The following is a 24,404-nucleotide window of genomic DNA, read 5'->3' on the forward strand; positions in this document are numbered from 1 at the left end:
AAAGGGGAAGGCTACGCTGAGGATGCCGGTGGTGGAGGTGTACAGCGTGGAGCAATTCCGAGACCTTGTGAATGAGGACCTCCTTACAGTGGCCTGGTTTACGGCGTTGTGGTGCGGCCCCTGCAAGACCATAGAGCGTTCCATGGAGAAGATGACATTTGAATTTCCGACGGTGCGGTTTGCAAAGGTGGACGCTGACAACAACTCCGAGATTGTATCGAAGTGCAAGGTGCTGCAGCTTCCTACGTTTATGCTGGTGCGTCAGGGCAAGCTACTTGGGCACGTTATTGGGGCAAACCTGGACATGCTGAAGCGGAAGATTCGGGAAAGCATGGGCAATACGTGAAACACCGTGCCAGCGAGGAAGGGAGTGGGTGAGAATGTTCCCGTACGTGTGTGTGTGTGTGTGCGTATGGTCCGACGAAACGAGTTGTGCGGCATGTGCGCTAAGGCCACACAATGGGAAGCATGAAAGGAGAAGAGGTGAGATTTTGTGGGATGCATGGCTCCTCTCCGAAAGAAAAAAAAAAGGAAGGGGCGTGCAGTTTGACCAAAATGGATTTGGCGCTGTTGCTGCTACTATTCTTTGTCTCTCCAACCACCACCTCGCTCTCTGATTGTGCGTGTGTGTAGATCAGGGAATGGATGATGTGCCGCGTCGAGTGTTTGCTCTCTTTCACCTTTTTGTCATTTTCCTCGAAGCGACAAGAGGTGTTGTACCTTCTTTTTCCTGTATTTATTGTTGTTTTCTTTTGCTCATGCTACGGTCTTGCTTTTCATCCGAATGTTCCTATTGTTTGCGTCCCCCATGGGAGAAGGTACCGGAAGTGGAAGAGACAGCTCCAGAGGACAAAGTCCTGTGCGTGCGTAGGTGAGACCCCCGGCACCGACACACACAGAGGGAGGAGTGTGAGACAGACGGAGTTTTGCTGGCATCCTGTATGTCAGGTAATGCAGCCCGGCAGAATTACCTGCATATCAGGGAGCAGCAAGAGCTGAACCGCGAGCGGGCGCGGGAGGCGGCCGAAGAGGAAAGGCGGACGCAGGAATTCCTTCAGCGTCATAAGGAGCAGTACAACCACGTCCCATCGCACGGCTACGGCCATCTGAGGGGCGGGAACGATGACGTGGAGATTAAAGTATTTATCCGAGAGTGTGACAGGGACCGGGCGCAGACATTCTGCTTCATGGAGAAGGATGTGTTGCAGCGGCGGGGCAACAGCGAGACAAAGCCCCCGCCGCAGCCGGTGCAGGGTCTTCCTCGGTTCCCGGCGCAGCCAAAGCGGCAACAGCCTGTGCCGGTCTCCCCGGCGAATGTTTCACGGGGTGTGGTGCCGAAGTATATCCTTCAACGCAAGGCGGAGCTGGCGGCGGAGAAGGTGACGGTACTGCGGGAGATAGAGCGGCAGAAGGAGATCGCCAAGTACCCGCCAGGCCACCGCCCTGTCACAGAGGAGGAGCGCAAGGATACCCTCGAAAAGCTTGCAACCCGACGGAAGGAGCTGGAAGTCGAGCTGCATAAGATCCCCATCCGCTACGACACACAGTCGATCAAGGCGCGGAGGAACAAAATTGAGGGTGAACTCAAAGAGATCGACGAGGCTGAACGTAAGTTCAGCGCCGCGAAGCAGCTGTTTGTGCCCATCTAGGAAACCGGTAAGGCCCGCGACGCATAGAGAAATGGAGTAGACGTGCACCAGTGAGTGCAAGTGAACAGGCAATTACGAAGAAGAAAAGGGGGAAAAAGGAATACGAAAAGATGGAAAATAAGCAATGACGCGGAGTTGTTGTTGTTGTTATTGTTGTTTTTTCCTTCTTTATGTTCATTATTTTTTGCTCCTGGCGGTTGTGTGCTTTTTAACGTCGCATGTGTGCGCCACCGCGAAGGGAGTTGCATCTGCGGTTACTTTTGTTGCCCATCCTGCGCATTTATTGCCCGCTCGCCCTCTCACCCTATCACGGCATTCCCCGCCGCGGTCGTGCGAAACACCAGTGGAAGAGGTAAGCGTAAGGTCTGTGGCACGCCGCCGCATGCATTGTGCGTTCGCACGAGTTGTCGCATGAACTACCGAGAGAGACTCGTTGCCTTCTACCAAAGGCACAACCCTGCGAAGTTGGGCGAGGTGGACGCGCTCCTGGAAACCTTTGCGGGAAGGGAGGAGTCGATGTTTACCGCGTTGCAGGTGAAATATGAGGAGATGGCTGCCAAAAACGGTGGTGGCGCGGTGTCTACCGTGCGGAGCGTGACCGCTGAACCGGACACTTCCGCAACGGAGACAAGCGCCGTGCACGCTGAGATGCAGGAGCTGCTGCAGAACATGGAGTCGGTTGACTTAACCCGACTGTTAAGTCAGTTGAAGGGGTGCGTTAACGTGGAGAGCGATCTCCTGGCCCATGTGATTACCTTCATGCAACACTTCACCAGCTGCGCACATCGTTTTCAGGAGTTGAGTGGGACAATGCTGCGGATGCTGCGGGCGACAGCTGAAACGCCAGGGCATGCAGTCCCCGTAGAGAGCATTGCTGCACGGGAAGGTGTGGCAACTCAAACAGAAACCACCTCTCCTGAGAGGCGGGAGGCGGGGAGGATGGCGACGGTGTCTGTTGAAACGCAAGCAGACACAGATGGTAAAAAAAGCGGCGGTCTACCTTCCGATGCAGTAAGCCCCACAAGCGCCTCGGAGCTAACACAGGTGCAAACGCCACCGATAGACCACGTCAACTCCGGGAGTCTTCCTGCCGACACGCAGGCGGCGGTGGCGTCCGCAGCGTTGGACATAGATGATAAACTGAACAGGCATCGTGCAATTGGCAAGGTGCATAGGTTGAAGCCGGTGAAGCACAAGAAGATAGCAGTTATTGGGGCACTCCTGGCAGCCGCGGGGCTGGCCGACACCGACTCCATCACCTTGGAACCAGGCGTGTACCATGAGAATATGTGCTTTGTGAACAGTGGCGCGGTGGAGGTGGTTGCCGTGTTTCCTGGTACGCCGGTAATCATTAAACCACTGAGTAGTCTTGAGCCTATCATCCGGGCGGAGGGCGGCAAGACGCGGCTTCGGATGAGTGGCGTGGTGTTGATGGAGCACGACCCCGCAGGAGGAGGAGTACCCGCCGATTCGCCTGCGCCATCCAATCCGCTGGTTGCCGTCGCAGATGGCGCGCATGTGGACTTGCATGGCTGCCACCTCTACCAGGGAAGCTGCGCCGTGGAGGCAACAGGGCCGTGGACCGAAGTCCGTCTGCATCTTTCGCTAATTGCCTCCTGCACGTTTGCCGGTGTTTTCCTGCGTCATGGCGCAAAAGCGGTTATGACGCAGTGCAAAGTTAAACTTTGCGAGGCCGGGGTCCGGGTAGCGAGTAATTCCTCCATTCATGCAAGTGAGACGGTGATGGAGGGGAACACCACAGATGGCGTTGTTGCGTACGAATGTGCAGAAGGGACGTTGGAGCGCTCTAGTGTGCTGCGCAACGGTGGAAACGGGTTATTTCTTTCCTCCGGCGCCACTTTCATGGTGGCTGAATCGACTGTCGAGTTGAACGGTCTCTACGGCATTCAGCGCCTACAAGGATCTCGGCTGCACCTGCGAGACAGTGTCGTGCGCGATAATGCACTGCTTCCCATCAATGATACCGATGAGACAGTGAACCCGTGAGCGGCTTTGCATCTTAGCCTGGGGGGTTGAGAGACAAGCCAGGTGGTAAGCGAGGCGTGCTTGCTTAGGTCTTCAATACTATTTTCTCGTGTGTGTATTTTGTGGTGTGTTGGGTCTCGCTGTTGAACTGCATCAGTAGAGCAACTGCCACTTTGGCAGCGAAGAGGATGAGCGGGGGTGACTGTTGTGTGGAGGCATTCTTTTTTTTCCTTTCCACTTTATCTCTCTCTCTCTCTCTCTATAACCTGCGCACAATGCGTTGAAGGGCTGGACAATGAACGATGAGGAGCTGGAGGAGCTCTTCTCCATCAGTCAGTACGCCACCACCACCACCACCAGCAACACCGCAGCGACCTCCACAGCAAAGCTGCATAATAACGATTCGGTCAACACAGTCCAGAGTGATGGCAGCCGCAAAAGACCAGCTTCTTCCGTGGTCTCATCCCTCCCTGTCACGTTGCCTATACCACCTGATATTGAATCAAAGCTCTTTGACTACCAGAAGGAAGGAATTAGTTGGCTGTATGAAAGGCATCGAAAGGGCCGTGGTTGTCTTCTCGCGGATGAAATGGGGCTTGGAAAGACTGTGCAAATTGCCACCTTTCTTGGCGCGCTGTACATGAGCAAGCTGGCCACAAGCGCCATTATAATCCTGCCGCCCACGTTATTGCCCTTATGGGAGTCGGCACTTCAACAGTGGGGACGCCTGGGACCACCCGTTGTGGAGGTGATTCACAGCGATGCCAAGGTCAAGCGGCTTCAGCGGTGGCAACGGCTGAAGCACGGTACTACATGCCTTTTTCTTACAACCTACGGGGTGCTACGGCAGGACAGCAACTCCATGGGGGCGCGCATGGTCGACTACGTGATTATGGACGAGGCGCACCTGATTAAGGACGCCTCCACGCAGGTGTTTCGGAGTGCCATGGCTTTGTCGGCGCGTCATCGCATCGCCATTACGGGAACACCGTTAATGAACAACTTTGAGGACCTCTGGAGTATCTTTCAATTCATTGACGGCTCTATTTTTGGGACCACGCGGGCCGACTTTCGCGCCATTAACGGCGTGCTATTGCGCGGCAACGAACGCGATGCGCTTGAGAAGGAGCGGGGAGACGCGGGAAGGCAGCTGGCGCTCATCCAGGCGGCCATACGCCCCTTCATGCTTCGCCGCGATAAACGCGAGGTGCGGATGCTGCCTGTTGGAAAGCGGGACCTTATTGTTTGGCTGTGCCTCAATGAAACGCAGGAGCGGCAGTATGTCGCGTATGTCGACAGTGAAGGCGTGGACGTGACTCTTCGAAATACTGACGCTGCAGAGCCGCTTGTTCTTCTCACGGCGCTGATGCGGACATGCGACCATCCGTGGCTCAATCTTAGCGATGAGGTGTATCGAGAAGCCATGCGGCATCCACTGGCGTGCCCCGAGGCAAACACCAACTGCGGTGATGCACTCAATAGTGCAAAGATTGCCGCAGCCCTTGCGTTGGTTGTGAAGTGCATTGGAGAGCAGCGCAAGACCCTAGTTTTCTCGCGATCCAAGCGTCTGTTAGACCTTCTAGCCGTTGCGCTACGCTGCTGGTGGATTGACTTTGCGCGACTGGACGGCGATGTGCCGGCGGGGGATCGGATGAGCACCGTCCAGGCGTTCAATGAGACTGCACGGGTGTGGGTGTGTCTGCTAACCACGCAGGTTGGCGGCGTTGGTCTTACGGTCGAGGCTGCTTCCGCCGTCATCTTGATGGACCCAAGCTGGAACCCGTCCTCGGACGCGCAGGCAATTGACCGCGTCCACCGCATCGGCCAGATACGCGAGGTGGTCGTCTACCGCCTTATCACCTGCGGTACTGTGGAGGAGAAGGTGTACCGCAACCAGATCTTCAAGGTAATGGCGGCAAAGCAAAGCACCTCCGTAGGCGCGCAAGCAGACCAGGAGGGAGGAGCGGAGTTCTACCGCTATTTTACCCGCCTGCAGCTACGCAGTATGTTTGATGTGGGCACGCTGAACTGCAGCGAGACCGCGGCACAGTTAGACGCCCTGCACCCCAACGCCGTGTCTCCTGAGGAGCGCGCGGCGTTGACCGCACTGCCGTTCGTCTGCGACGTCAGCGACAATAGTTGTGTCCACGTTGAGGCGGTGGTGAAGACGGAGCAGGAGTCCGACACCACCCTCACCACCACTGCCGCACGTCGCTGTGGTGTAAAACGCCGGCGACCCGCAAGTCCATCACCGTCAGTTTCAAAGGAAAGCCTCCACGAGCCGCTAAGCCAGGAGGAGGTGTCGGAGATCCTTCTCCAGCTGGAGGCGGAGGCCACAGGCAGTCAACCCACCACTGAGCGGTTGCTGACCTACGACGATGTGACGATACTGACGGCGTCCTCCGCTGGCAGACCGTCAGCAGAGTGATTCAGCCAGAGCCAGACAAAGATGCAAACACACACATGCACGCGTATATTCTTCCCTTCGTGAGAGATGGAAGAGAAGGAAGAAATAAAGAAAAAAGATTAAGAGACAGAGAGAAGTTATTGGTTTACTTGTGCTGGTAACTTTAATGGTGGATGTTTTTTTTTCTTTGTTTGTTTCTTTGATCCTGCGTGGTTGCAGATTTCTATCACATCCTTAAAAAGACTTTTGTACACTCGCTAACTATTACTTGTACCGCATTGCGCTCTAGATATTGTTTGCATCTACAGTGCGCTGACACGCAAAGTTATATATATATATACAACTTTCTTGTTTGTGTGCGCACGCTCCTTCCTCATCTCTTGAAATTGCGCCGCTGCCACGCACTCCCTCGCCATGGATGTTTTAGCTCCGTATTTTGCGATGCTTAGCGGAGGTGTAAAGAAGATGGAAGGAAAAAAAAAACAAGTAGTCGTTTAATTTTTTGTTCCTTCTCTGTATTTTGCCGTTGTCTGAAGTCTTGGCATCTCGTCGGGGACGTGTCTGTGGCTTATCTGGCGCTTTCTCAACCTTCTCATGGGTGCACCCGGAGTGCGTGCTCCTCACTTCTTCCTTGGCTGCGGGGGTATTAGGAAGGCCACGCGAGCCAAAGACAGGAACATTGAAAACAAGAGAAATACGTTTTTTTTTTTTTTTTTGTAAAGGAAACAGAGGGAAGGAGGGAGACAGGTGAGGTCTGGGTTTGCCTACGTCGCAGAGGAAAGGTCACGATGCGCGGGTCACTTGTGCAGCTGTACTGCTACGACATGTCCGGCGGCATGGCGGCAAACCTAAGTGCGTTATTGATTGGACACCATCTGGATGCCATCTGGCACACCGCCATTGTCGTTTATGGAAAGGAATTTTACTTTGACGGCGGCGTCGGTGTGGTCCACGAGTCGCCAGGGCAGACACGCTTTGGTGCACCGAAGCGCATCGAGGTTTTGGGGGAAACGACCAAAACGGAGGCTGAATTTCGGGAGTGGACGCAGCAGCAACGTCGCAGCGGCTTCGGCCCGTACGACTACAACCTCATTAACCGCAACTGCAACCATTTCACGCAGGAGGCGGCGCAGTTTTTGGTAAACCGAGATATTCCAGACAACATACGCAATATGCTCCCGAACGTGTTAGAGACGCCGCTTGGTCGCATGCTGCGTCCCATGCTAGAGGGGCTCACAGCGGCCCCTGTGGATGCTGGAACTGCGGCTTCACAACCGTCCGTGCAAGCGGCTTTCTCTCCCCCAGCCACAGTCGTTGGTGGTTTACATTCTACGAAGGAGATGTTCACGGATGCAGAGGAGGAAGAGCTTATGCTTGCGTGTGCGATGCTGCAATGCAACGAGTTGCTGTCGGGAGGGTCTCAGGAGGGATTAAACGTCACACGTGGGGCTATTGAACTTCTTCGCAGGTCTTTCATGAATATCTTGGAGAACCCCACTGAACCAAAGTATCGAGGCCTGCTCACAACCAGTCAAAGTTATACGACAAAGCTGCTTCCATTGGAGAAGTTTGGCATTCTTGACATTCTGCGTCTATCTGGATTTCGTCTGCGTCAGCATCCTTCCGGTACAGGGCAGCAGTGGTACTTGAACGACGCCGATGGCAGCGATGCGATACTAAGTATTATGGTTACCCACTTGACCGAGCTTCTGGAGGCTGTGAATGCGGAGGCCGCCCCATCTGTGCCTGTGCAGGAAACCTCTGTGTGTGGTGAGACACCAGCTGAGGCTCAGGAGCTCCATCCTCCGGTGGAGATTGAGAAGCACAGTACGGGTAATCGTGCATTGGAGGCGATATTGCACGACGCCGGAAAACCCCTCTCCTCGCTTGAGGAGCTATGGAAATGGTCGTCTGCGGCGGCTGGCCCCATTACGCCTGCTGTGCCGTGTCGTCAGCGTGTGGCTGGCACATACGGGACGGAGGAAAAACCCCGACTTTTGGTATGCCACGATATGCGCGGTGGGTACATGGCCGGCGACTACGCTCGTTTCGCGCTCTGCGATGCGACCGCCTCAGTGAAACCGGCGGTGGATGCCACCTACACAGTGAACTACTGGAGCCTGGTGGACTACTTTGTCTACTTTTCCCATCATCGCGTTTCCATTCCACCGAAGGAATGGATTAACGCCGCCCATCGTGAGGGGGTACCAGCACTCGCCACATTCATCACCGAATGGAATAATGTAGAGATTGGTCTGCTGCTTCACAGCGCAGAGAAAATGGGCGATGCCATTCTTCAGTTGGTTGCGATCTGCAACGCCTACAACTTTGACGGTTACCTCATTAACATTGAGGACAGCGTGGACAAGATTCTTGCAAGTCGGTTAGTGATGTTTGTGATGATGCTCCGCCGCAGCCTCAACAAGGACCGGCCCCCGTCCTCCCCGGAGCGGGTGGTCATCTGGTACGACGCCGTCACCATAGACGGCGACTTGGACCACCAGAACGGTCTCACAAAAAAGAACGAGACATTTTTTGACGCCAGCAACGGCCTCTTTACGAATTACATGTGGCGCCCAACGCGCCTCGTTGTGTCGACCAAACTTGCGGGGAGGCGTGCGCAGGACGTGTACGTCGGTGTGGATGTGTTTGGGCGCGGCGTGTATGGAGGTGGGGGCTACAACAGTGACAAGGCCGTGAAATGCGCATACGACGCGAAGCTTTCTGTTGCTCTCTTTGCGCCCGGGTGGACGTTGGAGAGAGAAGGCGGGGGTAAGCGGGAGACTTTTCTCCACTCCGACGCCAAGATGTGGGCAAGGCTGCAAGGGTTCTTCGAGCCCAAGTATGTTGCGTATGACACGCTGCCGCTCTGGACCTGCTTCCGCTCAGGTGTGGGGAAACAGTTTTACGTCAACGGCGAACGCGTCGTGGGTGAGGGGCCGCACACCGCTGAGTGGTGTCAGGTCTCCCAGACACACCTTACGCCTTGTTTCCAGTTCACTTCCAGCAGTGCGGAGCGTGGTGCGTGGTGCGTGCTGCCGCTGGGAACGGCGGCCGGTGGTGCAGACAAGGCTGATACCAAACATTGCGACGTGGTGCCTGTGGAGTGGCTAACAGACCCGGTGTGGATGGGGGACCGCAGCCTGAGATTTGTTGTGCCTCGTGGGGGTGCTGTGACACTCCTGCGGTCGCGGATCGGTCTTGGTGGCTGCAGTGATAATAATGGGGTGCTGGCGTTCCTCGACGTTGCCTGGTGGTGTGACTCCAGCAGCAAAGAACATTGGCCTTCGCGACGTCTGCGTGTGGAAGGCGTTTCGGCCAACTCCGTGAGTCACATCATATTGGACGAGGAGAATGGCTCCGGTAGGTCGGCAAGTATTGTTGCGGGGGTTGGTGACTGGGAGATTGTCCGCTATGTTATTCCGGCCAGCACCAACTGGTTATGTATAACTTCCGTGGCGGTGTTAAATATTTCATTGCTTCATGCGCTGCGCTGTACGCTGGGTGGCATGGGCTTTCTTCCGTCCACACACACTGAGAAGGAGAGTGTCCTGCAGGTTGGCCCGGCACATCCGCTACCCGCGGGCGCGTGCGTTGTCAAGTTAACCAAACAACCCACAACACGTGCAGTTCAGCTGAAGTTGCCGCAGGAAGGGAAAGAGTGGGAGAGTTTCCTTGCGTTTGCAAGGGTGCGTGCGGGGGATGGCGCCTCCGTTTCTGTGTACATGGGGCAGCACGAGGCAAAACCGACAATGTGGCTCGAACTTCACATTGCACCCAGCGCTACCGTGGAGAAGCTTCTGCTTCACCGTGTGTCCTCCGGTAGCTGAGGTCCTCCTCAATGAAAGGGATGCGTACGGCAGAAATGTCGCGGTCATCTCATTATTATTGTTATTTGTGTCTGCTGAAAAAAGGCCCGTATATTGTTGCAGATCATCTTGTTCTCTCCCTTTTTCTCCTTGTGTTTCAATTTGTGGGTACCGGGCGGATTGTGCAGTAAGCATGTTGTAGTCATCCCTGCCCCGCTTATTCCCCGTAGACGGTATTGGCAACCGAAATGAACTCGTTGGAGCCGTTAATGAAAATCGTGGAAAAAAATACGTTATTTGTGTGTATATATATATATTTGTTAATGCTCTGTCGGGGAGGGGGGGAAGGGGTAGATTATTGCCATTTGTTACTCTCTCACCGTCACCTCTCTGCAGGTGGGCGTGGCTCTGCGTGTGCTGCCGCTGGGGCTGCTTCATGCGAGTTGTCATGCATTTTGTTTTATTTTTTTTTCATCCCGTGCACAGTGGAGGTGTGTGCCCCCCCACCTCCTCCTCCCGTGCCACGCACGTAGGTGAGAAGTAAAACCACGAAAGAAATATATATATGTTTGCGGCTCGCCGAGCGTTGTTTGGTTTGGCGGGTGGGTTCGCAATTACGGACATGTACGTAAATTCAGTATCCCTTTCAGATCTCCACACAGCGCCGCCACTGCGATCGAGTCCGGCTGGTGGAGACTCCGTAGGCGATATCGCGAAACGGGTGAGTGACATCTTTTTCCCGCCGCCACTGCCACCGCCACTTATATCCCTGCGGGAGGACATTGAGTCTACGCTGCGTCAGAACCGTATTGCTGGCACTCTGTGCATCTGCACGTTGGTCGCGTTCGGTGGGCTATGGCCGGTGCTTGGGTCGGCTGCCGCCATCCTCTTCGACGGGGAGGATGGTACTGAGCGTTACACAGCCGTGAAGGACTGGCTGCAGGATTGAGGCTTGTCGCTCGTGCCCACATTCAGGGCACTGCCGTGCCCATCTGTTTTGTTTCCATGCGCGTTGTGCGACCGGTTTGGGTGTCTGTCTGTACGCACGAATACTGTGTCTGTGTGTGTGTGTGTGTGTGTGTGTGTGTTTTTGGTGGTGTGTCTCTGCGCCTTTGACAGTAATCGCTTATATTTCCGCTTCGCGCCGCAGCGTCTGCCTTGACCGCGCCGTGGGTTGACTTTATATACACACGTATAACTGGTGTGTGTGTGTGTGCATTTGCCGCTGTTGGCGGTGGCGGGGCCGTATGATTTCCCACGTGCCTGCCGTTGGCATCCGTCTTTTTTCATTTTTGTTTTTGTTTTTTCGTTGGCGGGCGGTGGTGGAACACTTCCCGCGCAGCGCGACGAGGGTGCCGCTGTAGAAAAGGAAAAAAAAAACAGGAGCAGAACTGCAAGGCAGAGGCGTGCACGTCACCAGCGCCTCCATCAGCCACTGCAGCCACCCCACATTGTGTTTCTTGGTGCCCGGCCCCAACCTTTTGACATGGCCCCCACGCGTCTCACCTTCACCATCTGCGGCATCATCAACCACCCGCTCTTCCAACAGTGCTGCGAGGCGGCCGAGTACCTTAAGAAGGAGTACAAGGATGAGTTTTACGTGGAGATCTTCCGCGAGGTCCCGCGCGACTTCCACAGCCGCCGGCAGAAGATGCTGGACGAGGGCAGCATCGCGGACGGCACCATGAACGTCATTGTACTTCGTGACGGGGGGATGGCGATGTCCGGGGAAGCCTTCCTGCAGATGCTGCAAGGGCAAACCCACTTTCGCATCCTCAACATCCCTGTGGAGGCGGCAAACTCCTACGAAAAAATGGCCTGTGCGTCGTGGAAGTGCTTTCTGCGGGAGCGTGGCAACAGGTACTGCTGGATGCTCGTCTCCGTCGACGACGTCGTACGCGGCCGCATCACATTTGAGCTCTACTCGCAGGTGGTGCCAAACACATGCAACAACTTCTGGCACCTGTGCCGCGGTGACCTTGGTAGCGTGTCTGCCGATACCGACGGCGAGGGCGAGGCGCAGCCGCTGGAACTTACTTACAAGGGATCCAATTTCTTCCGTATCCTGCATGAGGCCTGGGTGATGGGCGGCGACATCTCTAGGGACCACAACGGCAACGGGGGGTACTCGTGCTACGGTCGATACTTTCCAAACGAGTCATACGCCATTCCACACGATGCACCGGGAGTTGTTGGAATGTGCAACGACAACGAGGACACGAATGCGTCGTCCTTCTACATTACCATGAAAGCCATGTCGTGGATGAACGGACGCTACGTGGCGTTTGGCCGAGTTATAGACGGCATGGATGTCGTGGAGGCCATCCACGACGTAGATGTAAAACACAATCAGAGCCCCTGTAAGACAATCACCATCACTGACTGCGGCGTCATTGACCTCACCGACGACTGACGCGAGGGCAGAAGCGAGGAAAGCTGCGTGCGTCCCGCTGTATAAGTTGGGCAGAGGAGGGGCGACCATCCTCGTCCCCCGCCACTTAGTATTTGCCTTTTTTTATCTTGCCCTTTCACCCTTGTTGTGGGTTGTGGGTGCCATCTTTGCACTGAGCGCGTGTTTCCTGTCGCAGTTTTGGCCTCCGCTCCTCTTGTGAGACCCCGCCGGCGCCAAAAGCGGTACCCAACACCCACATCAAAGGCGCACATGGAGGAGGAGGAGGCGAGGAAGTGGAAGATACATGTGAGGCGGGTCTTATTCAATGTGTATGTCTCAGGCTGACTCCGAATCACCCCACTTTTGGTGAGTTTCCAAAGAGGCCCACGCCCGTTGTCTCTGGGGAGGGGGAGGGGCACGTTGCAGCCCGCGGGCTATGGGATGCGTTTGTTTGTCGCCCCTTTTTTTTTTTTTTGCTTCTTCTAGTCTTTGTTGTAAAGAGTCCATGGGAAATGAAAATCCATCAAGAGAACATAAAAAAACTCCAATTATGCGGTTTTAGCAAAACAAAATCAACGCAGGCGCTGAAAGACGCCGGCAACAACTTTGATGTTGCACTGAGAATACTGAAACAGCAGCAGGAACGGCAGAAGCCGCCGCCGTCGCCCAACGCGCCGCCGGTAACGCAGGTGGGACCCGATTCAGGTGCTCGCGAGGATGAAGCTGACGACAGTCCTCCAAGGGAGAAAAGGCACCCTTGTATTGTGCAGTACAAGCACTGCCGCTACGGGGAATTCTGCCTCCTGCGAGACTACCCCGGCGATGTCTGCATCAGCCATTTCTTCGGGTGTTGTGCATTCGGCAGTGCTTGCAAGAAGCGGCACTACGTGGATGGAGAGGATATACGCGCGGCCCAACTTCCTAAGGTGCAGGACGGGATGATGCGGCTTCAGACAGGTGTTATCCTCAAGCTGGACAAGGTCAGTGGGAATCATCTGCTCGTCGGAACGCCCGTGGAGCGTGACACGGAAGCCACTGCAGACGCTGCGTGGTTGATGGGGCCCCCGCCGCCCAACCACTTCAATCTCATTCGGGGATCCGAGCCAACGCACACGGATCCCTGCCCATTGGTGTGGAAGCGGCAGTCAACATTATCTGCAGCGACCGTGCAGGTGCCGCATCCGTTTTTGGAGGCAGTGCAAAAGCCCCCACCGCCAGAACCGTATAAAACACTAGTCCCGCCAATGTCGCCAGAGAGGGTCCAAAATCCTCCAGCCCACTTAGGGTCCGTCCCCCAACCACTCACGAAGAAGCATCCTTGCATTTTGCAGTTTGGTTCATGCAAGTATGGGAAAAAATGTATTCATATGGATAGAGACGAGGATGTGTGTATCTACTTTCTGAATAGGGGTTGTAATAAGGGGGAAGCTTGCCCCTACCGCCATGAGACCAACGCAGAGTTTCTTTGGCGCCTCAAGCCGCAACTGTTTGGAAATGCCTCTTCTGGAGAAGCAACCTCGCATGGTGCCGTCATTAAACCCGTGGAGCCGATGCATGGAATATATGGCGATTCATTGGAAATACAGCAGCAGCAACAACAACAGCAACAAAGAGTGTCGACATGTGAAGAGAGGCAGACAGTGTATCTGTCGAGTTTTCTTCCCGAGTTGGGGTCTGACGATGATGCGTTTTGCGGAGGTGATGAGCCTCAGAGGCTGCAGCAAGACAACGATGGAGTCTTGGGCGACTGTGAGCTGAATGCACTGATGTCTCTGCTTGGGGCATTCCCGGGTGCTGAGCCAAGTCTTTTGCTACATGCCCTTCGCTCCAGCAATGGGGATGTTAATCTTGTGGCAGACACGGTGAGTAAGTTGGACGGCTTTGATAACGTCGAGGAAGTTGAGGCGTATCTTTCGCGGGAGCGTGCCGAAGATGAGGCCTCGCTGCAGCAGACGCGGACACAGTCCAGGCAGGAATCTCTCCTCACCCTGTGTGCCTTGTTCCCCGCCCTGGATGTCCCCGCTGTTGAGTCCGTCCTGGGTGCCTGTGGTGGGGACTACGCAGAGGCGTACGGCATACTTCTCTGCTCGACGGAAAACATCACGCGACAGGACTTGGGGAATTTCTGGAACGGGAAAATTAAGCCCTCGGACGAGTTGCGGCTGCAGCGGGTGTGTCAAATGTTTCCCTCTGTGCCGAAAGAGGTGGTGCGCAGCACGTTTGGTGCGGCCAGCGGGAACGCGGAGGAGACCATCTCCGCGCTTAACGCGATGGCGCGGGATATGTTGAGTCTGGAGATGGAAGCGGAGGTAGGGGCTTCTGCGCCTGCTGCAGCACCCGCACAGCCTGCCGCTGGGGTGCTGCAGTCCTACTTCCTGCAGCCATGTGCGACACCCGAGGAGATACAGAAGTTCTACGAGGAGGTGGAGGACGAACTCCGCATGTTGGGGGACTGGCGGCGTGTACGTGAGAAGGCGTACATCATCAACTCCTGTCGTATCCGGATCATGAGCCGGGCGACGCAGGCGTATAATCGTGGGGACGGCAAGACAGCAAAGACGCTAAGCCGCCATGGCAAGCAGCTCGCTGCAGATTACGTCCGCCTGAACCGCCTTGCGATGATCGCGCTTGAGCGGGAACGGCTTGCACAGGACCCTGCATCAACGCTGGACCTCCACGGGTTTCACGTGGACGAGGCTGTAGAGGTGCTACGGCGTCGTGTGGAGCTGTGCGTGCGGAAACGCATCCGGAAGCTCACAATTGTGGTGGGCAGTGGGCGACACAGCCGTCGCGGCAACTCCGCCATGTACCCCATCATCCTTAAACAGCTGGAGGAGGACCCGGAGCTTAAAGGCGTCGTGGAGGTCCGATTGGTTAAGCCGGCCTACTTCGAGGTTGGCATCATATTGCGTAATCGATAGTGGCGCAAACTACCAGAAAAAAAAAAGTAAAATAAGAGGGGTGAGGAGTTGAGTTTGTGCTCCATCGCTGCAACCAAGCCATTGAGATTTAACGTTTTCTTGCGCTGAGCCCTTGTCTCACCTTCTCCCCGCCTGGTCACGTGTACCATGCATTTAGGTAGGTATCAATATAAAGGCACATATACTCTCCGTCCTGTGTTGTTGCTGCTAGTTTTGCGATGACCATTATTTTGCCTGGATAGAAGTAAGTCTAGTCAAAGAACGAATAATAGTTATAATAAATTACTGCGCAGACACATACATACACGTTGGTGCTGTCTCGCTTTCAGTTTGGTTTGTGCGTCAACTCTCTCTCTCTCTCTCTCTCTCTGTGTGTATCGCTCTCTTTGCGCCCATACTTGCATGTTGCTATTGTTTTTTGCTTCCTATCCTGTTGTAGGGGCGGGGGGGTAGTGGAGAGGAGGGTGGCTACAGCAGCGGTCACGGTGGTGGCGGGAACGATGGCTAGCTGCAGCCGCGGCATTCTGATCGCTGGGGTTACGAACCGGGCGCGGACGCAGATGGCGGAGGGCATCTTGCGCTGCCTGACAGCAAACACGGTGTTCATTAAGAGCGGCGGCGTCCACCACGAGGCGACAGTCCACCCGCTCGCCGTCAAAGTCATGCGGGACATCGGCATAGACATCAGCGGTCAGTTTGTCTCGTCGCTCGAAAGCGCCCGGAGGCAGCGCGACACCTACGACGCGTACATCAGCATTGATTGCAGCTACGACAGGCGGACAACGGACAAGACGCAACGGCCCTCTGCAGTGGTCAAAAGGCACGTGGCAGACGTCGCGCAGCGTAGCACAGACACAACGCGCATGAGGGATGATGAGCATGGCGATGCTGGTGGCGCCCCCGCTCCTTGTGAGGATGAGGAGCAGGAGGAGGGGGCGGTGTACTACGACCCCTTGCTTGTTCCTAGCATGCCATCCCATTGGGAATATGGCGCCGATGCGACGGATGCTCGGCGATGCTGGAAGATCTGGAGTCCGCGCGACCCTTCGATATTTCACGAAACATCCACGCGTAAGTTTCAGGACCATCTGTATGCGGGGGAACCGCTCTTCATGCAGCTGCACCCGAGCGGCACACGTGCCAGGATGAAGGTGTCGGAGCGGTGGGAAATGGATGAGATTTCTACCCGGTACGCGCTTGAATGCCGTGCTGGGCACGAGGACCGCTTCCTGCGGGCACGGGAGGATCTGCTGCAACGGTGTGCAGCGTTTCTGTCGAAGTTGGAGAAACACTACGGCGAGAGCCTCCTGCTGGACGCGGCGGTGCTGCGTGGGACGTCCCTTGTCTCGTAATGTGACGGCGCAAATGGCGTTGTCGGTTGTGGTACTCACCTGTCTGCTTCACCATTCTTTTTCTTATGACAATTACTCTTTATCCCGCTTCTGCGTGGTGTGGTGTGGCCGCGCTGCTCACCTGCTGGGTTTATTTTATGTTCATGTTATTTTTTCTTTCTTCTTCCTTTGTTATGCTCATTTTAATTTATTTATTATTATTATTTTTTTTGTGGGGGGGCGATACCGCTACTCGTCTATCTGCAGCTGCTCAGTCGTCTCCTCGTTCTGCGTGTGTGTGTGCTGGTTGCATTTGGGGCGAGTGGGTGTGGGTGCCATGTACAACGGTCTTGAAGCCATCAGCGTGAAGGGGACGGGCCTTAGCGGCTACGTGCAGCGCAGCAAGGCGGCCGTCTCGCAGCTGGCGAAGTTCACCCCGGCGGAGTACACCGATGACATACCGCCTGCCACCATCAACCCGCTTGAGGCGCTGCGTTCGGCAAAGGAGAACAGGGATCTTGCCGCGCGGCTGCGGCGGCACGAGGCCCTGCGCGGCATCAAGCTGAAGGTGTTCATGTACCGCGAGGAGCGCGTAGCCAGTGGGGTGGCGGCCGACGTCGTTGAGCGCGAGTGCCAAACGCTGTACGACTCACTGATGCGGAACTACCGGGACGAGGCAGGGGATGCGCAGCGCGTGGAGGCGGCGGAGGCTGCCCAAAAGACTGCCGAGAGGTTTGCCGCGGCGTTTCGTGTGAGGCCAGGAGCTGTCGGTGATGCCTTTGATAGGGTGCAACGCGAGGCAGAGCGACGCGCAGCGGAGGAGGAGCATAGAAATGCGATGGAGCAGAAGATTGCGCAGCGGGTAAAGCGCATCAAGGGAGAGATGGAGCGTGGTGGGCACTGAGGCGTCAAGGAGAAGGGACCGGTGAGAGCGCAAATGGGAAGCATGCCATTGAAAGATGTCTCTTTTAAACCAGCGAAAGGGCAACGAGCGGGAAAAGCTGGCTGCAGTTTCATGCATTTCTGTTTATATTATCTCCTTTGCTCCCCCGTCCCTTTACACAGTCACTCTCTTCCTCGCTGTATGCATCTGTGATTGGTTTCTCCTGCTTTCTCATTCACCCTACCGCAACGCCATTGGTGGGCACATTGCAATCTATGGCATGCGTACAATAATACATCTGTGTATGTCTAAAGGTATCTTACCATGCCGCAGCAGCGACAGCAAACGCCGCCAGACGAGTTTACTGGCATTGTCAAGGCACCGAGAGAGTCGGATTGGGCGACAATCGATTGGATCAGTTCACAGCACGAGGCGAGCGAGCGGCGCACAGCACTGTACCACAGATCTCACGGGGACTCCATCTCGGCCCGTACAAGGAGTGCACTCACACATAATGAGAGCTTTCTTGCCGCTTTTCTGACGGGTCTTGTCTTGGGTCTACTCGGCGTTTTTTGTGATGCCTGTTCGCACTGGGTGTCGGCGTTCCGTGTGGGCATTTGTGCCAGTTTTTTTTGGCTTGGGCGTAGCCTCTGCTGCGTGGAGCAGCATGTTTGCGCTGGCTACTACACATGGGGTGAGTTCTTACTTGGTCGTGGTGATCGCGTGGCGGCGTTTGCCGATTTTTGTTTTTACGTCCTTCTTTCCACCTTTGCCGCGATGATAGCGTCCTTCGTGTGTAAGGTGTACGCTCCGTACGCGGCTGGTGGTGGCATCAATGAGGTGAAGACGATTGTGTCTGGCCACCACGTTCGCCGCTACCTGGGTGGCTGGACGCTCATCACGAAGGCCATCGGGATGAGCTTCTCCACCGGTTCTGGCCTTGTGGTTGGGAAGGAGGGACCATTTGTGCACATTGGCGCCTGCGCGGGGGAGCTGATTGCCCATCTCTTTCCAAGCTACCGGCTGGACGCAAAGAAGCGTGAGTTGATTACCGCGGGTGCGGCGGGCGGTGTTGCAGTGGCCTTTGGAGCCCCTGTGGGCGGCGTCATCTTCGCCCTGGAGGAGATATCTAGCTTCTACAACTTCAAGGCGATAATGGCGGCCCTTATCTGCGGCGTGACGGCGGTGCTGCTGCAGTCCCGCATTGACCTTTGGCACACCGGGCGTATTGTGCAGTTTAGCGTCAACTACAAGCACAACTGGAACTTCTTTCAGCTGCCGCTCTTCGCCCTCCTGGGGGTTGTAGGCGGGTTTCTCGGGTCGCTCTTCAACACGGTAAACATTCGCATCATCCGCTGGCGCAAAAAGCACCTCAAAATGTGGCGGGTGACAGAGGTTGCCGCTGTGGCCGCCATCACAGCCGTCTTCAACTTTTTCACCCCGTACAGTTCAGGCAGCCTCTTGGAGTTGCTTGGGGACGCCTTTCAGGACTGCACCCCACACAGCACGATTGAGCTCTGTCAAGACGACGATGTGCGGACCTTTATCTATCTACTCATCACGGCAACGGTAAAGCTGGTGCTCTGCATGTACACGATAGGCACGTTCCTTCCCTCGGGTATCCTCGTTCCATCCCTCGCCATTGGTGCCCTGTACGGACGCGCGTTCGGCATCCTGTGTCGGTCCCTGCAAGAGTCGTACGCCAGCTCCTACATTTTTGCTGAGTGCTACAATCAGGACCTCTGCGTTATACCAGGGATGTACGCTATTGTTGGCGCCGCCGCCATGCTGACGGGTGTCACACGGATGACGATATGTCTTGCAATCATCATGTTTGAGCTGACAGGGTCGCTGAACTATCTTGTGCCAGTGATTATTGGTATTCTCTGCGCCAAGGCGGCCGCGGAGGCGGTGGGGGTGGAGGGCACGTATGAGATTGGCATTGCGGAGAGCAACCTGCCCTTCCTCGACCCAAAGAAGGAGTGCCACGTCGACGCCGTCGCGGAGGAAGTCTACGCACACCGCAAGTTTACCGTCCTCACCGCCTATGGCTTCACCGTGGGGCAACTAAACCAGCTGCTGCATGAAATGGGGGTGTCCGGCTTCCCTGTAGTGAACTCGCTTAGTGACATGACGCTCATGGGCTACGCGGCCACCAAAAAGATTGTGCGTGCGATTCAGGTGGCCGCCGCAAAGGACAGCCGGGTGGACCTTGACACCTTCGTCCGCTTCACCGCGACGCCGTCGCCAAATTTGCCGGAGGGTCACCTCGAAATAGACATCACCGCTGTCGTGGAGAGTCCCATGCTGCAGGTGGAGCCGGAGTGTCCGGTCTCGCGCATGCTGTACCTTTTCAAGTCGCTGGGGGTGCGCCATATCATGGTGTGCCGCCGGGCGAAGTTCGTCGGGTACATCAGCAAGAAGGACTTTGTGAAGTTTTTGCGCAGCACCGAGCGGTAGGAGAGCGCGTAGCTTGCAGGGAACGCGGGCAAGGTGGGGCACACCACATATCACGCCCGATCTTCTCCCCGGAGAAGCGTGGGTGGCAGACAAGCAACGTGCGCCTGTGATACAAAAAAAAAACGCAAAATGGCAGTGAGGCGCGGTGTGTGTAATGTGTGTGTGTGTGTGTGTAGCACAGGCTGAAGGCGCCGGGGAAAGAATGAGAGCCAAACACGAGAACACATACATAAAAAAAGGGGGGAATATTACTATGATATGAGGATATCGTGTGTGGAGTGGAGATAGTGGTGATCCCTCTCTTTTCTCTTAGTGTATCTCTGCGCGAGAGGGAAGGAGAGAACGTGTAGGGGAGAGCACAAAATTAAGGTGTGTTCATGTGTGTGTGGTTGTATTTTGTCGAGTGCGCTGCGGCGGCTTATCCTCTTGTTGTTACTTCTGCGCCGCCTCTCCCGCCGCCGCTGCCGCTGTTAGTGACGGTGGCTGCTTGGACGTCCCTGCGGCGCAAGTTTTTTTTTTTTTGTTTCTTTGGTTTTATGTCTGCATCCAGCAGTGCCGAGGGACAGGGGAATAGAGAGGCGTCGCGAGACACACACCGGCACACGTACGCACAGGCGCGTGTGCCTCGAGCTGAAGCGAATACGGCAGGGTGTGTGGCGGTGCGGCAGAAACTACAGGCAGGCAAAAAAAGCCCGCTTGGTGTATTCTGGCTTCCTCCATGCAGCAGGGCAGGAAAACAATTGAGAGAGTCTACAGAAGTAAAGAGGAAGCGCACGCATTGAGGGCGAGAAGAACCGGACGTCACGGAAGGGATATTGGGGAGGGGTGCAGAAGTAAGAGCGGGGGTGGGGGGTGTCGGAGTGAGAGATAAGTAGGGCGCCCATCCATCTACCTCCATATACATATCTGTATACATACATACATACAAACATACAAAAAAGAGAAGAAAATAAGTGGACCGGACCGTACTGTTACGCATGGGTTGTTGCTGCAGCAAAAAGAACTCGCCCGACAAAGCTCATACTAAGGGGGAGCTGGATAATGAAGAAGACACCCACGTGCATTCCTTGATGCTTGCCGGGGATAGCCTGGCAGAAAGTGCAAAACTGCAGCAACAGCTCTCAAGTCCGCTAGAGCCGCCAGAACCAACTTCAGTGACGGAGACGGCACCATTCATCGCACGAAGTACAGGGTCAAACAGCTTTGAATCCTGTAGGAATGAGTTCTCGGAAACGATTGAATGCTCCTCCACTACGGTTGACGACAATCACACGGGGCCTCTCAGCTTTCGCCGTCTGGGGACGGTAGCATCTAGTACGTGGCCGGATGTAAGCATACCCACCGCTACAGCTCGCTACGACCACCTCCGATCCGTGTCAGAGGTTGATACAGAGGAGGACTTTTCGCAGGTGGAGGGTAGCACTACTTCCTTGCAGGATCGCCGGCTAGCATTCATGGCCCGAGAGCGGGAAAAGACGCTGGTGCGAGTGTTCATGTTGACAGAGAGTGAGCGGCGACGCGCCATTGTTGATTTTTGTAACACCGCTTGCCGTGCCATGGTGTTCCGGCACTACCGGGGCATATTAGCCATCGAGCGTCGGGGGATGCTCATTGTGCACTTCACGGAGCGCTCCGCCCTGCTGCTGCGCATTACAGTGGTGCAGGAGGCAATCGGGCGTCGTCTGATGGAGCACGAGTGGCAGGCCCGGCTGTTGCACGAAATGCAGCAGCATCGCATGGATCGACGTAGACGTGTCAAGGCTGACGTTCAAAGCGAGAGCGAGACCACCGACGCATCGTCGGTGCACAGTGACGAGGAAGAGGTGCGCTCGTCGGGTGCCGTAGCCGCAGCGGTGACGCCAACGGGGAGCCGACCCATTTCAGCTCCCGGCAGTTTTTGGCGGCGGCGGTCCCAACGGCGTCATCGGTATTCGTCGTTATCGCCGTCTGCTCATCTTCCTCCTCAGCAGCAGCAACAGCAACAGCAGCAGTTAGGGTCCCAGGTGGCTAGTGTCAAATGTCCTGCACGACTGACTAAGTCGGAAACCGGGGGCTGCCTGCAGCTAGGGGGTAGTGAGGTCCTGCAATCTCAGCCAAACTTTGGTGCATGCCAGTCGATGAAATCGCATTCCGGTGGCGCGGAGAAGTCAATGAAGCGTGCACCGCTTCCTGCCTTTGCAGATGTAGTAAATGGGATGGGAGCACCGTTTTGAGCCTCAGTGATTGTTGTGTGTTTCTAATGGGGTTGTTGCATCTGTGAGTGTTTCCTGGGGAGTGAGCCTTGTTTGTTTCCTCCCCCCCTCCCCTTCCTCACTTCCCCTCCCTCACTTTTTTTGCCCACGAAGAGCAGGGGGAAAGCGTTGTGTGAGGGGCGGTGATTGTCAGCGCCGCCTCAATAGCAGAGCAGTGTCATGTTGCGCGGGCGACTAAGGCAGATGGGGCATAATGAACAAAATTGGAAAGAAAAGCAACAGCAACTAAGAGTCCTTTAGAAAGGAGTGTAACACATACATGCGCCTACGCATACGTGTTCATAAAGAGGACTCTCTGTACCCCCTTATGTATACATACACACATTCACTTTTCTAGCGGTACTTGTCACCGTGGAATATCTCCTTTGTTGTTATTTTGTATGTGTGGTTGCGTTTTCTCCTGTATTTATCTCGATGATTTTTATCATTGTTGCTTTCCTCTTTTTTTTTTCTTCCTACTTTGCAACGATGCTCATTGTTTGCTTGTTGTTGTTATTTTTCGTTTTTCTTTTCTTTTATTCCTTGCTATATTTTTGTTTGTTATTATTGAGCCCACATTGGCTGCGTGGTGCCACTCGCTCTCTCAGTGCCACTATGAGTACAATGTAGAGGTGGGCGCTCTGTGTGTTTGCTTGCGTTGCTATGTGCATTTGGAGGGGTGCGACGGCGGGCACAACGACGCTCCGGCTTTGCCCGCAGATGGCAGGCCACACTCCTGCACGTTTAAACCCTGCTCCCTAATCTCTAGCCCGAGATGCAAGTGCCGCGTGGCTGCTGTGGTTGTCTGAGTGGGTGGGTGTGCAGTTTGCGTCGGCACGGAACTTTGGGCTCCGTCACGGTGCGGGCGAAGGGATCTGGAGGGGTGGGCGGATGATGAGCAGAGTTGATCCTCGGTGTGGCGGTAAAACAACGCTAGAGTGTGTGGTTGTGTGATTCACTTTCTTTTTACACTCCCCCTCTTTCCCTTCTTGTGTATGTGGGTGGGTGTGCGACCGCTCTTTCTCATACTTTGCTGAACGCATTGCTGCCTACCGCGCTCTCTCCCTTCTTTTATTTGTTTGGCTGATAGTGGGGATACGATCATGGCGTCGGTGAATCTGGCGGAGCGGATGCAGAAGCCGGCGGTGTGCTACACTGTTTTTGGTGAGACGCACAGCGGAGTGCTGCACGGCGTGGACAACAACTTCAACGCTGTCCTTGACAAGGGCGGGGAGCAGCGCGAGCTCTGCTTCGTTCGCGGGGAGACAGTGCTGTACATCGGCTTCATGGACACTGATGAGACGAGTAACGATGGCGGCAACGGCGCGTAATGCCGCCTGCCCTTCTCTATTTATTCCTCCTTCGTTCTCCGTGCCTGCCGCTCTGCGGGGAATAGAGTTGGGGGGATGGGGGGCTTGTTGACAGGGGGGGGGGGGTTGTAGCTGCGTGGATACCCTGCTTGATTGTACTGCCTCCTTCGCGTATTCGGGGGTTCGACGCCGTTTTTGACTCTTGCCCTTCGCTTCTGTTTTTTTTTTTTTTTGCCTCTGTTTCTGTGACTCGTAACGGGGCTGAGTAAAGACGTGGGAAGCGAGTGGCGGAAAGAAGGCGGCAGGCAACGCATTAGGAGCACGCCGTCGCAGTTACAGTGTGCGTGGACGTGCAAAAAAAGTTTTCTTGACACTTTAGTGCCTCCCGCCGGGGTCTTGCTGCCTATCTGCCTGCGTGTGGGTGAAGATGTCTTCCCTGCCGGGGGTGGCGCGATATGAGCGGCTGCCGACGCGCAGCAAAATTCAGTTCTTTTGGTGTTCCATGCTTGTCATGGGCTTTGCCTACCAGTTTCTCAAGATGACGGTGCTGCGCGTGCAGCCGAAGCGTGAGGAGCAGATGTACATGCACATCAAGAAGGTCTACGGGGACAACCTGCCACCGGAGTTGATCGACATCGCCAGACGACAGCGGGAGGCGCAGGACGCCCTGACGCTTTCTAACATGCTACGCACCCCAACGCCGGGAGAGACTGCGGGTGCGCTGCAGCACGAACTGGACCCACGTCGCATCGCCCAGCTAAAAAGCTACAACGGCTACTGAGCTATATCGCACTGGAAAAGTCACAGCGGCGTGGTTGTGTGTGAGTGTGTCGTTGTTGTTGCTTGGTTTGGTGCTGCCGCTGCGTGCACGCGCGCCCCGCACCCACGGTGTACGTGGGACCGAGGGGGGAAAGGAAGGGAGGGGGGGGGTTCTGCTGCGGCGTTGTAACTGCTTCTCATGTATTTGTTTGTGTTTGTTTGTTTGTTTGTTTTTTGCTTTGGGTCATTTGTTTTATTATTTTTTT

The 24,404-nt window shown here is 55.4% G+C and overlaps 13 protein-coding genes across 13 annotated transcripts, besides 17 other annotated features; all 13 read left to right on the forward strand.

The window, feature by feature from the left end:
- Nucleotides 1-22: 22 nt before the first annotated feature.
- Nucleotides 23-346, forward strand: TraAM80_01583 (thioredoxin; the record flags this gene model as incomplete). The annotated part of the gene is made up of 1 exon (XM_029378617.1): nt 23-346. The coding sequence occupies one exon, from the start codon at nt 23-25 to the stop codon at nt 344-346; it is 324 nt and encodes a 107-aa protein (XP_029241540.1).
- A 46-nt stretch (nt 347-392) lies between these two features.
- Nucleotides 393-415: a microsatellite.
- A 526-nt stretch (nt 416-941) lies between these two features.
- On the forward strand, nt 942-1,649 carry TraAM80_01584 (flagellar/basal body protein; the record flags this gene model as incomplete). Its single annotated transcript, XM_029378618.1, has 1 exon — nt 942-1,649. One exon carries the CDS (start codon nt 942-944, stop codon nt 1,647-1,649), a length of 708 nt encoding a protein of 235 aa, XP_029241541.1.
- Nucleotides 1,650-1,783: 134 nt separating this feature from the next.
- Nucleotides 1,784-1,810: a microsatellite.
- Nucleotides 1,811-2,060: 250 nt separating this feature from the next.
- On the forward strand, nt 2,061-3,656 carry TraAM80_01585 (uncharacterized protein; the record flags this gene model as incomplete). The annotated part of the gene is made up of 1 exon (XM_029378619.1): nt 2,061-3,656. The coding sequence occupies one exon, from the start codon at nt 2,061-2,063 to the stop codon at nt 3,654-3,656; it is 1,596 nt and encodes a 531-aa protein (XP_029241542.1).
- A 221-nt stretch (nt 3,657-3,877) lies between these two features.
- Nucleotides 3,878-3,896: a microsatellite.
- A 34-nt stretch (nt 3,897-3,930) lies between these two features.
- Nucleotides 3,931-6,063, forward strand: TraAM80_01586 (putative DNA excision/repair protein SNF2; the record flags this gene model as incomplete). The annotated part of the gene is made up of 1 exon (XM_029378620.1): nt 3,931-6,063. One exon carries the CDS (start codon nt 3,931-3,933, stop codon nt 6,061-6,063), a length of 2,133 nt encoding a protein of 710 aa, XP_029241543.1.
- A 70-nt stretch (nt 6,064-6,133) lies between these two features.
- Nucleotides 6,134-6,178: a sequence feature (GA-rich).
- Nucleotides 6,179-6,741: 563 nt separating this feature from the next.
- Nucleotides 6,742-6,758: a microsatellite.
- Nucleotides 6,759-6,830: 72 nt separating this feature from the next.
- On the forward strand, nt 6,831-9,872 carry TraAM80_01587 (putative endo-beta-N-acetylglucosaminidase; the record flags this gene model as incomplete). The annotated part of the gene is made up of 1 exon (XM_029378621.1): nt 6,831-9,872. One exon carries the CDS (start codon nt 6,831-6,833, stop codon nt 9,870-9,872), a length of 3,042 nt encoding a protein of 1,013 aa, XP_029241544.1.
- Nucleotides 9,873-10,416: 544 nt separating this feature from the next.
- TraAM80_01588 (uncharacterized protein) lies at nt 10,417-10,800 on the forward strand (the record flags this gene model as incomplete). Its single annotated transcript, XM_029378622.1, has 1 exon — nt 10,417-10,800. The coding sequence occupies one exon, from the start codon at nt 10,417-10,419 to the stop codon at nt 10,798-10,800; it is 384 nt and encodes a 127-aa protein (XP_029241545.1).
- A 104-nt stretch (nt 10,801-10,904) lies between these two features.
- Nucleotides 10,905-10,939: a microsatellite.
- A 398-nt stretch (nt 10,940-11,337) lies between these two features.
- On the forward strand, nt 11,338-12,264 carry TraAM80_01589 (35 kDa cyclophilin; the record flags this gene model as incomplete). Its single annotated transcript, XM_029378623.1, has 1 exon — nt 11,338-12,264. The coding sequence occupies one exon, from the start codon at nt 11,338-11,340 to the stop codon at nt 12,262-12,264; it is 927 nt and encodes a 308-aa protein (XP_029241546.1).
- A 251-nt stretch (nt 12,265-12,515) lies between these two features.
- Nucleotides 12,516-12,544: a sequence feature (GA-rich).
- A 211-nt stretch (nt 12,545-12,755) lies between these two features.
- On the forward strand, nt 12,756-15,164 carry TraAM80_01590 (uncharacterized protein; the record flags this gene model as incomplete). Its single annotated transcript, XM_029378624.1, has 1 exon — nt 12,756-15,164. One exon carries the CDS (start codon nt 12,756-12,758, stop codon nt 15,162-15,164), a length of 2,409 nt encoding a protein of 802 aa, XP_029241547.1.
- Nucleotides 15,165-15,510: 346 nt separating this feature from the next.
- Nucleotides 15,511-15,550: a microsatellite.
- A 114-nt stretch (nt 15,551-15,664) lies between these two features.
- Nucleotides 15,665-16,516, forward strand: TraAM80_01591 (protein-tyrosine phosphatase; the record flags this gene model as incomplete). Its single annotated transcript, XM_029378625.1, has 1 exon — nt 15,665-16,516. The coding sequence occupies one exon, from the start codon at nt 15,665-15,667 to the stop codon at nt 16,514-16,516; it is 852 nt and encodes a 283-aa protein (XP_029241548.1).
- A 129-nt stretch (nt 16,517-16,645) lies between these two features.
- Nucleotides 16,646-16,727: a microsatellite.
- Nucleotides 16,728-16,832: 105 nt separating this feature from the next.
- On the forward strand, nt 16,833-17,399 carry TraAM80_01592 (uncharacterized protein; the record flags this gene model as incomplete). Its single annotated transcript, XM_029378626.1, has 1 exon — nt 16,833-17,399. The coding sequence occupies one exon, from the start codon at nt 16,833-16,835 to the stop codon at nt 17,397-17,399; it is 567 nt and encodes a 188-aa protein (XP_029241549.1).
- A 303-nt stretch (nt 17,400-17,702) lies between these two features.
- On the forward strand, nt 17,703-19,838 carry TraAM80_01593 (putative CLC-type chloride channel; the record flags this gene model as incomplete). Its single annotated transcript, XM_029378627.1, has 1 exon — nt 17,703-19,838. One exon carries the CDS (start codon nt 17,703-17,705, stop codon nt 19,836-19,838), a length of 2,136 nt encoding a protein of 711 aa, XP_029241550.1.
- Nucleotides 19,839-19,983: 145 nt separating this feature from the next.
- Nucleotides 19,984-20,012: a microsatellite.
- Nucleotides 20,013-20,279: 267 nt separating this feature from the next.
- Nucleotides 20,280-20,306: a microsatellite.
- Nucleotides 20,307-20,347: 41 nt separating this feature from the next.
- Nucleotides 20,348-20,374: a microsatellite.
- Nucleotides 20,375-20,736: 362 nt separating this feature from the next.
- Nucleotides 20,737-20,773: a microsatellite.
- A 42-nt stretch (nt 20,774-20,815) lies between these two features.
- On the forward strand, nt 20,816-22,051 carry TraAM80_01594 (uncharacterized protein; the record flags this gene model as incomplete). The annotated part of the gene is made up of 1 exon (XM_029378628.1): nt 20,816-22,051. One exon carries the CDS (start codon nt 20,816-20,818, stop codon nt 22,049-22,051), a length of 1,236 nt encoding a protein of 411 aa, XP_029241551.1.
- Nucleotides 22,052-22,128: 77 nt separating this feature from the next.
- Nucleotides 22,129-22,167: a microsatellite.
- Nucleotides 22,168-22,565: 398 nt separating this feature from the next.
- Nucleotides 22,566-22,639: a microsatellite.
- A 953-nt stretch (nt 22,640-23,592) lies between these two features.
- Nucleotides 23,593-23,626: a microsatellite.
- A 180-nt stretch (nt 23,627-23,806) lies between these two features.
- Nucleotides 23,807-24,160, forward strand: TraAM80_01595 (uncharacterized protein; the record flags this gene model as incomplete). The annotated part of the gene is made up of 1 exon (XM_029378629.1): nt 23,807-24,160. The coding sequence occupies one exon, from the start codon at nt 23,807-23,809 to the stop codon at nt 24,158-24,160; it is 354 nt and encodes a 117-aa protein (XP_029241552.1).
- Nucleotides 24,161-24,342: 182 nt separating this feature from the next.
- Nucleotides 24,343-24,404: a microsatellite.

Source organism: Trypanosoma rangeli, assembly GCF_003719475.1.
Source record: "Trypanosoma rangeli strain AM80 chromosome Unknown Tra_15.4_contig_00032, whole genome shotgun sequence".
NCBI classification, from domain to species: domain Eukaryota; phylum Euglenozoa; class Kinetoplastea; order Trypanosomatida; family Trypanosomatidae; genus Trypanosoma; species Trypanosoma rangeli.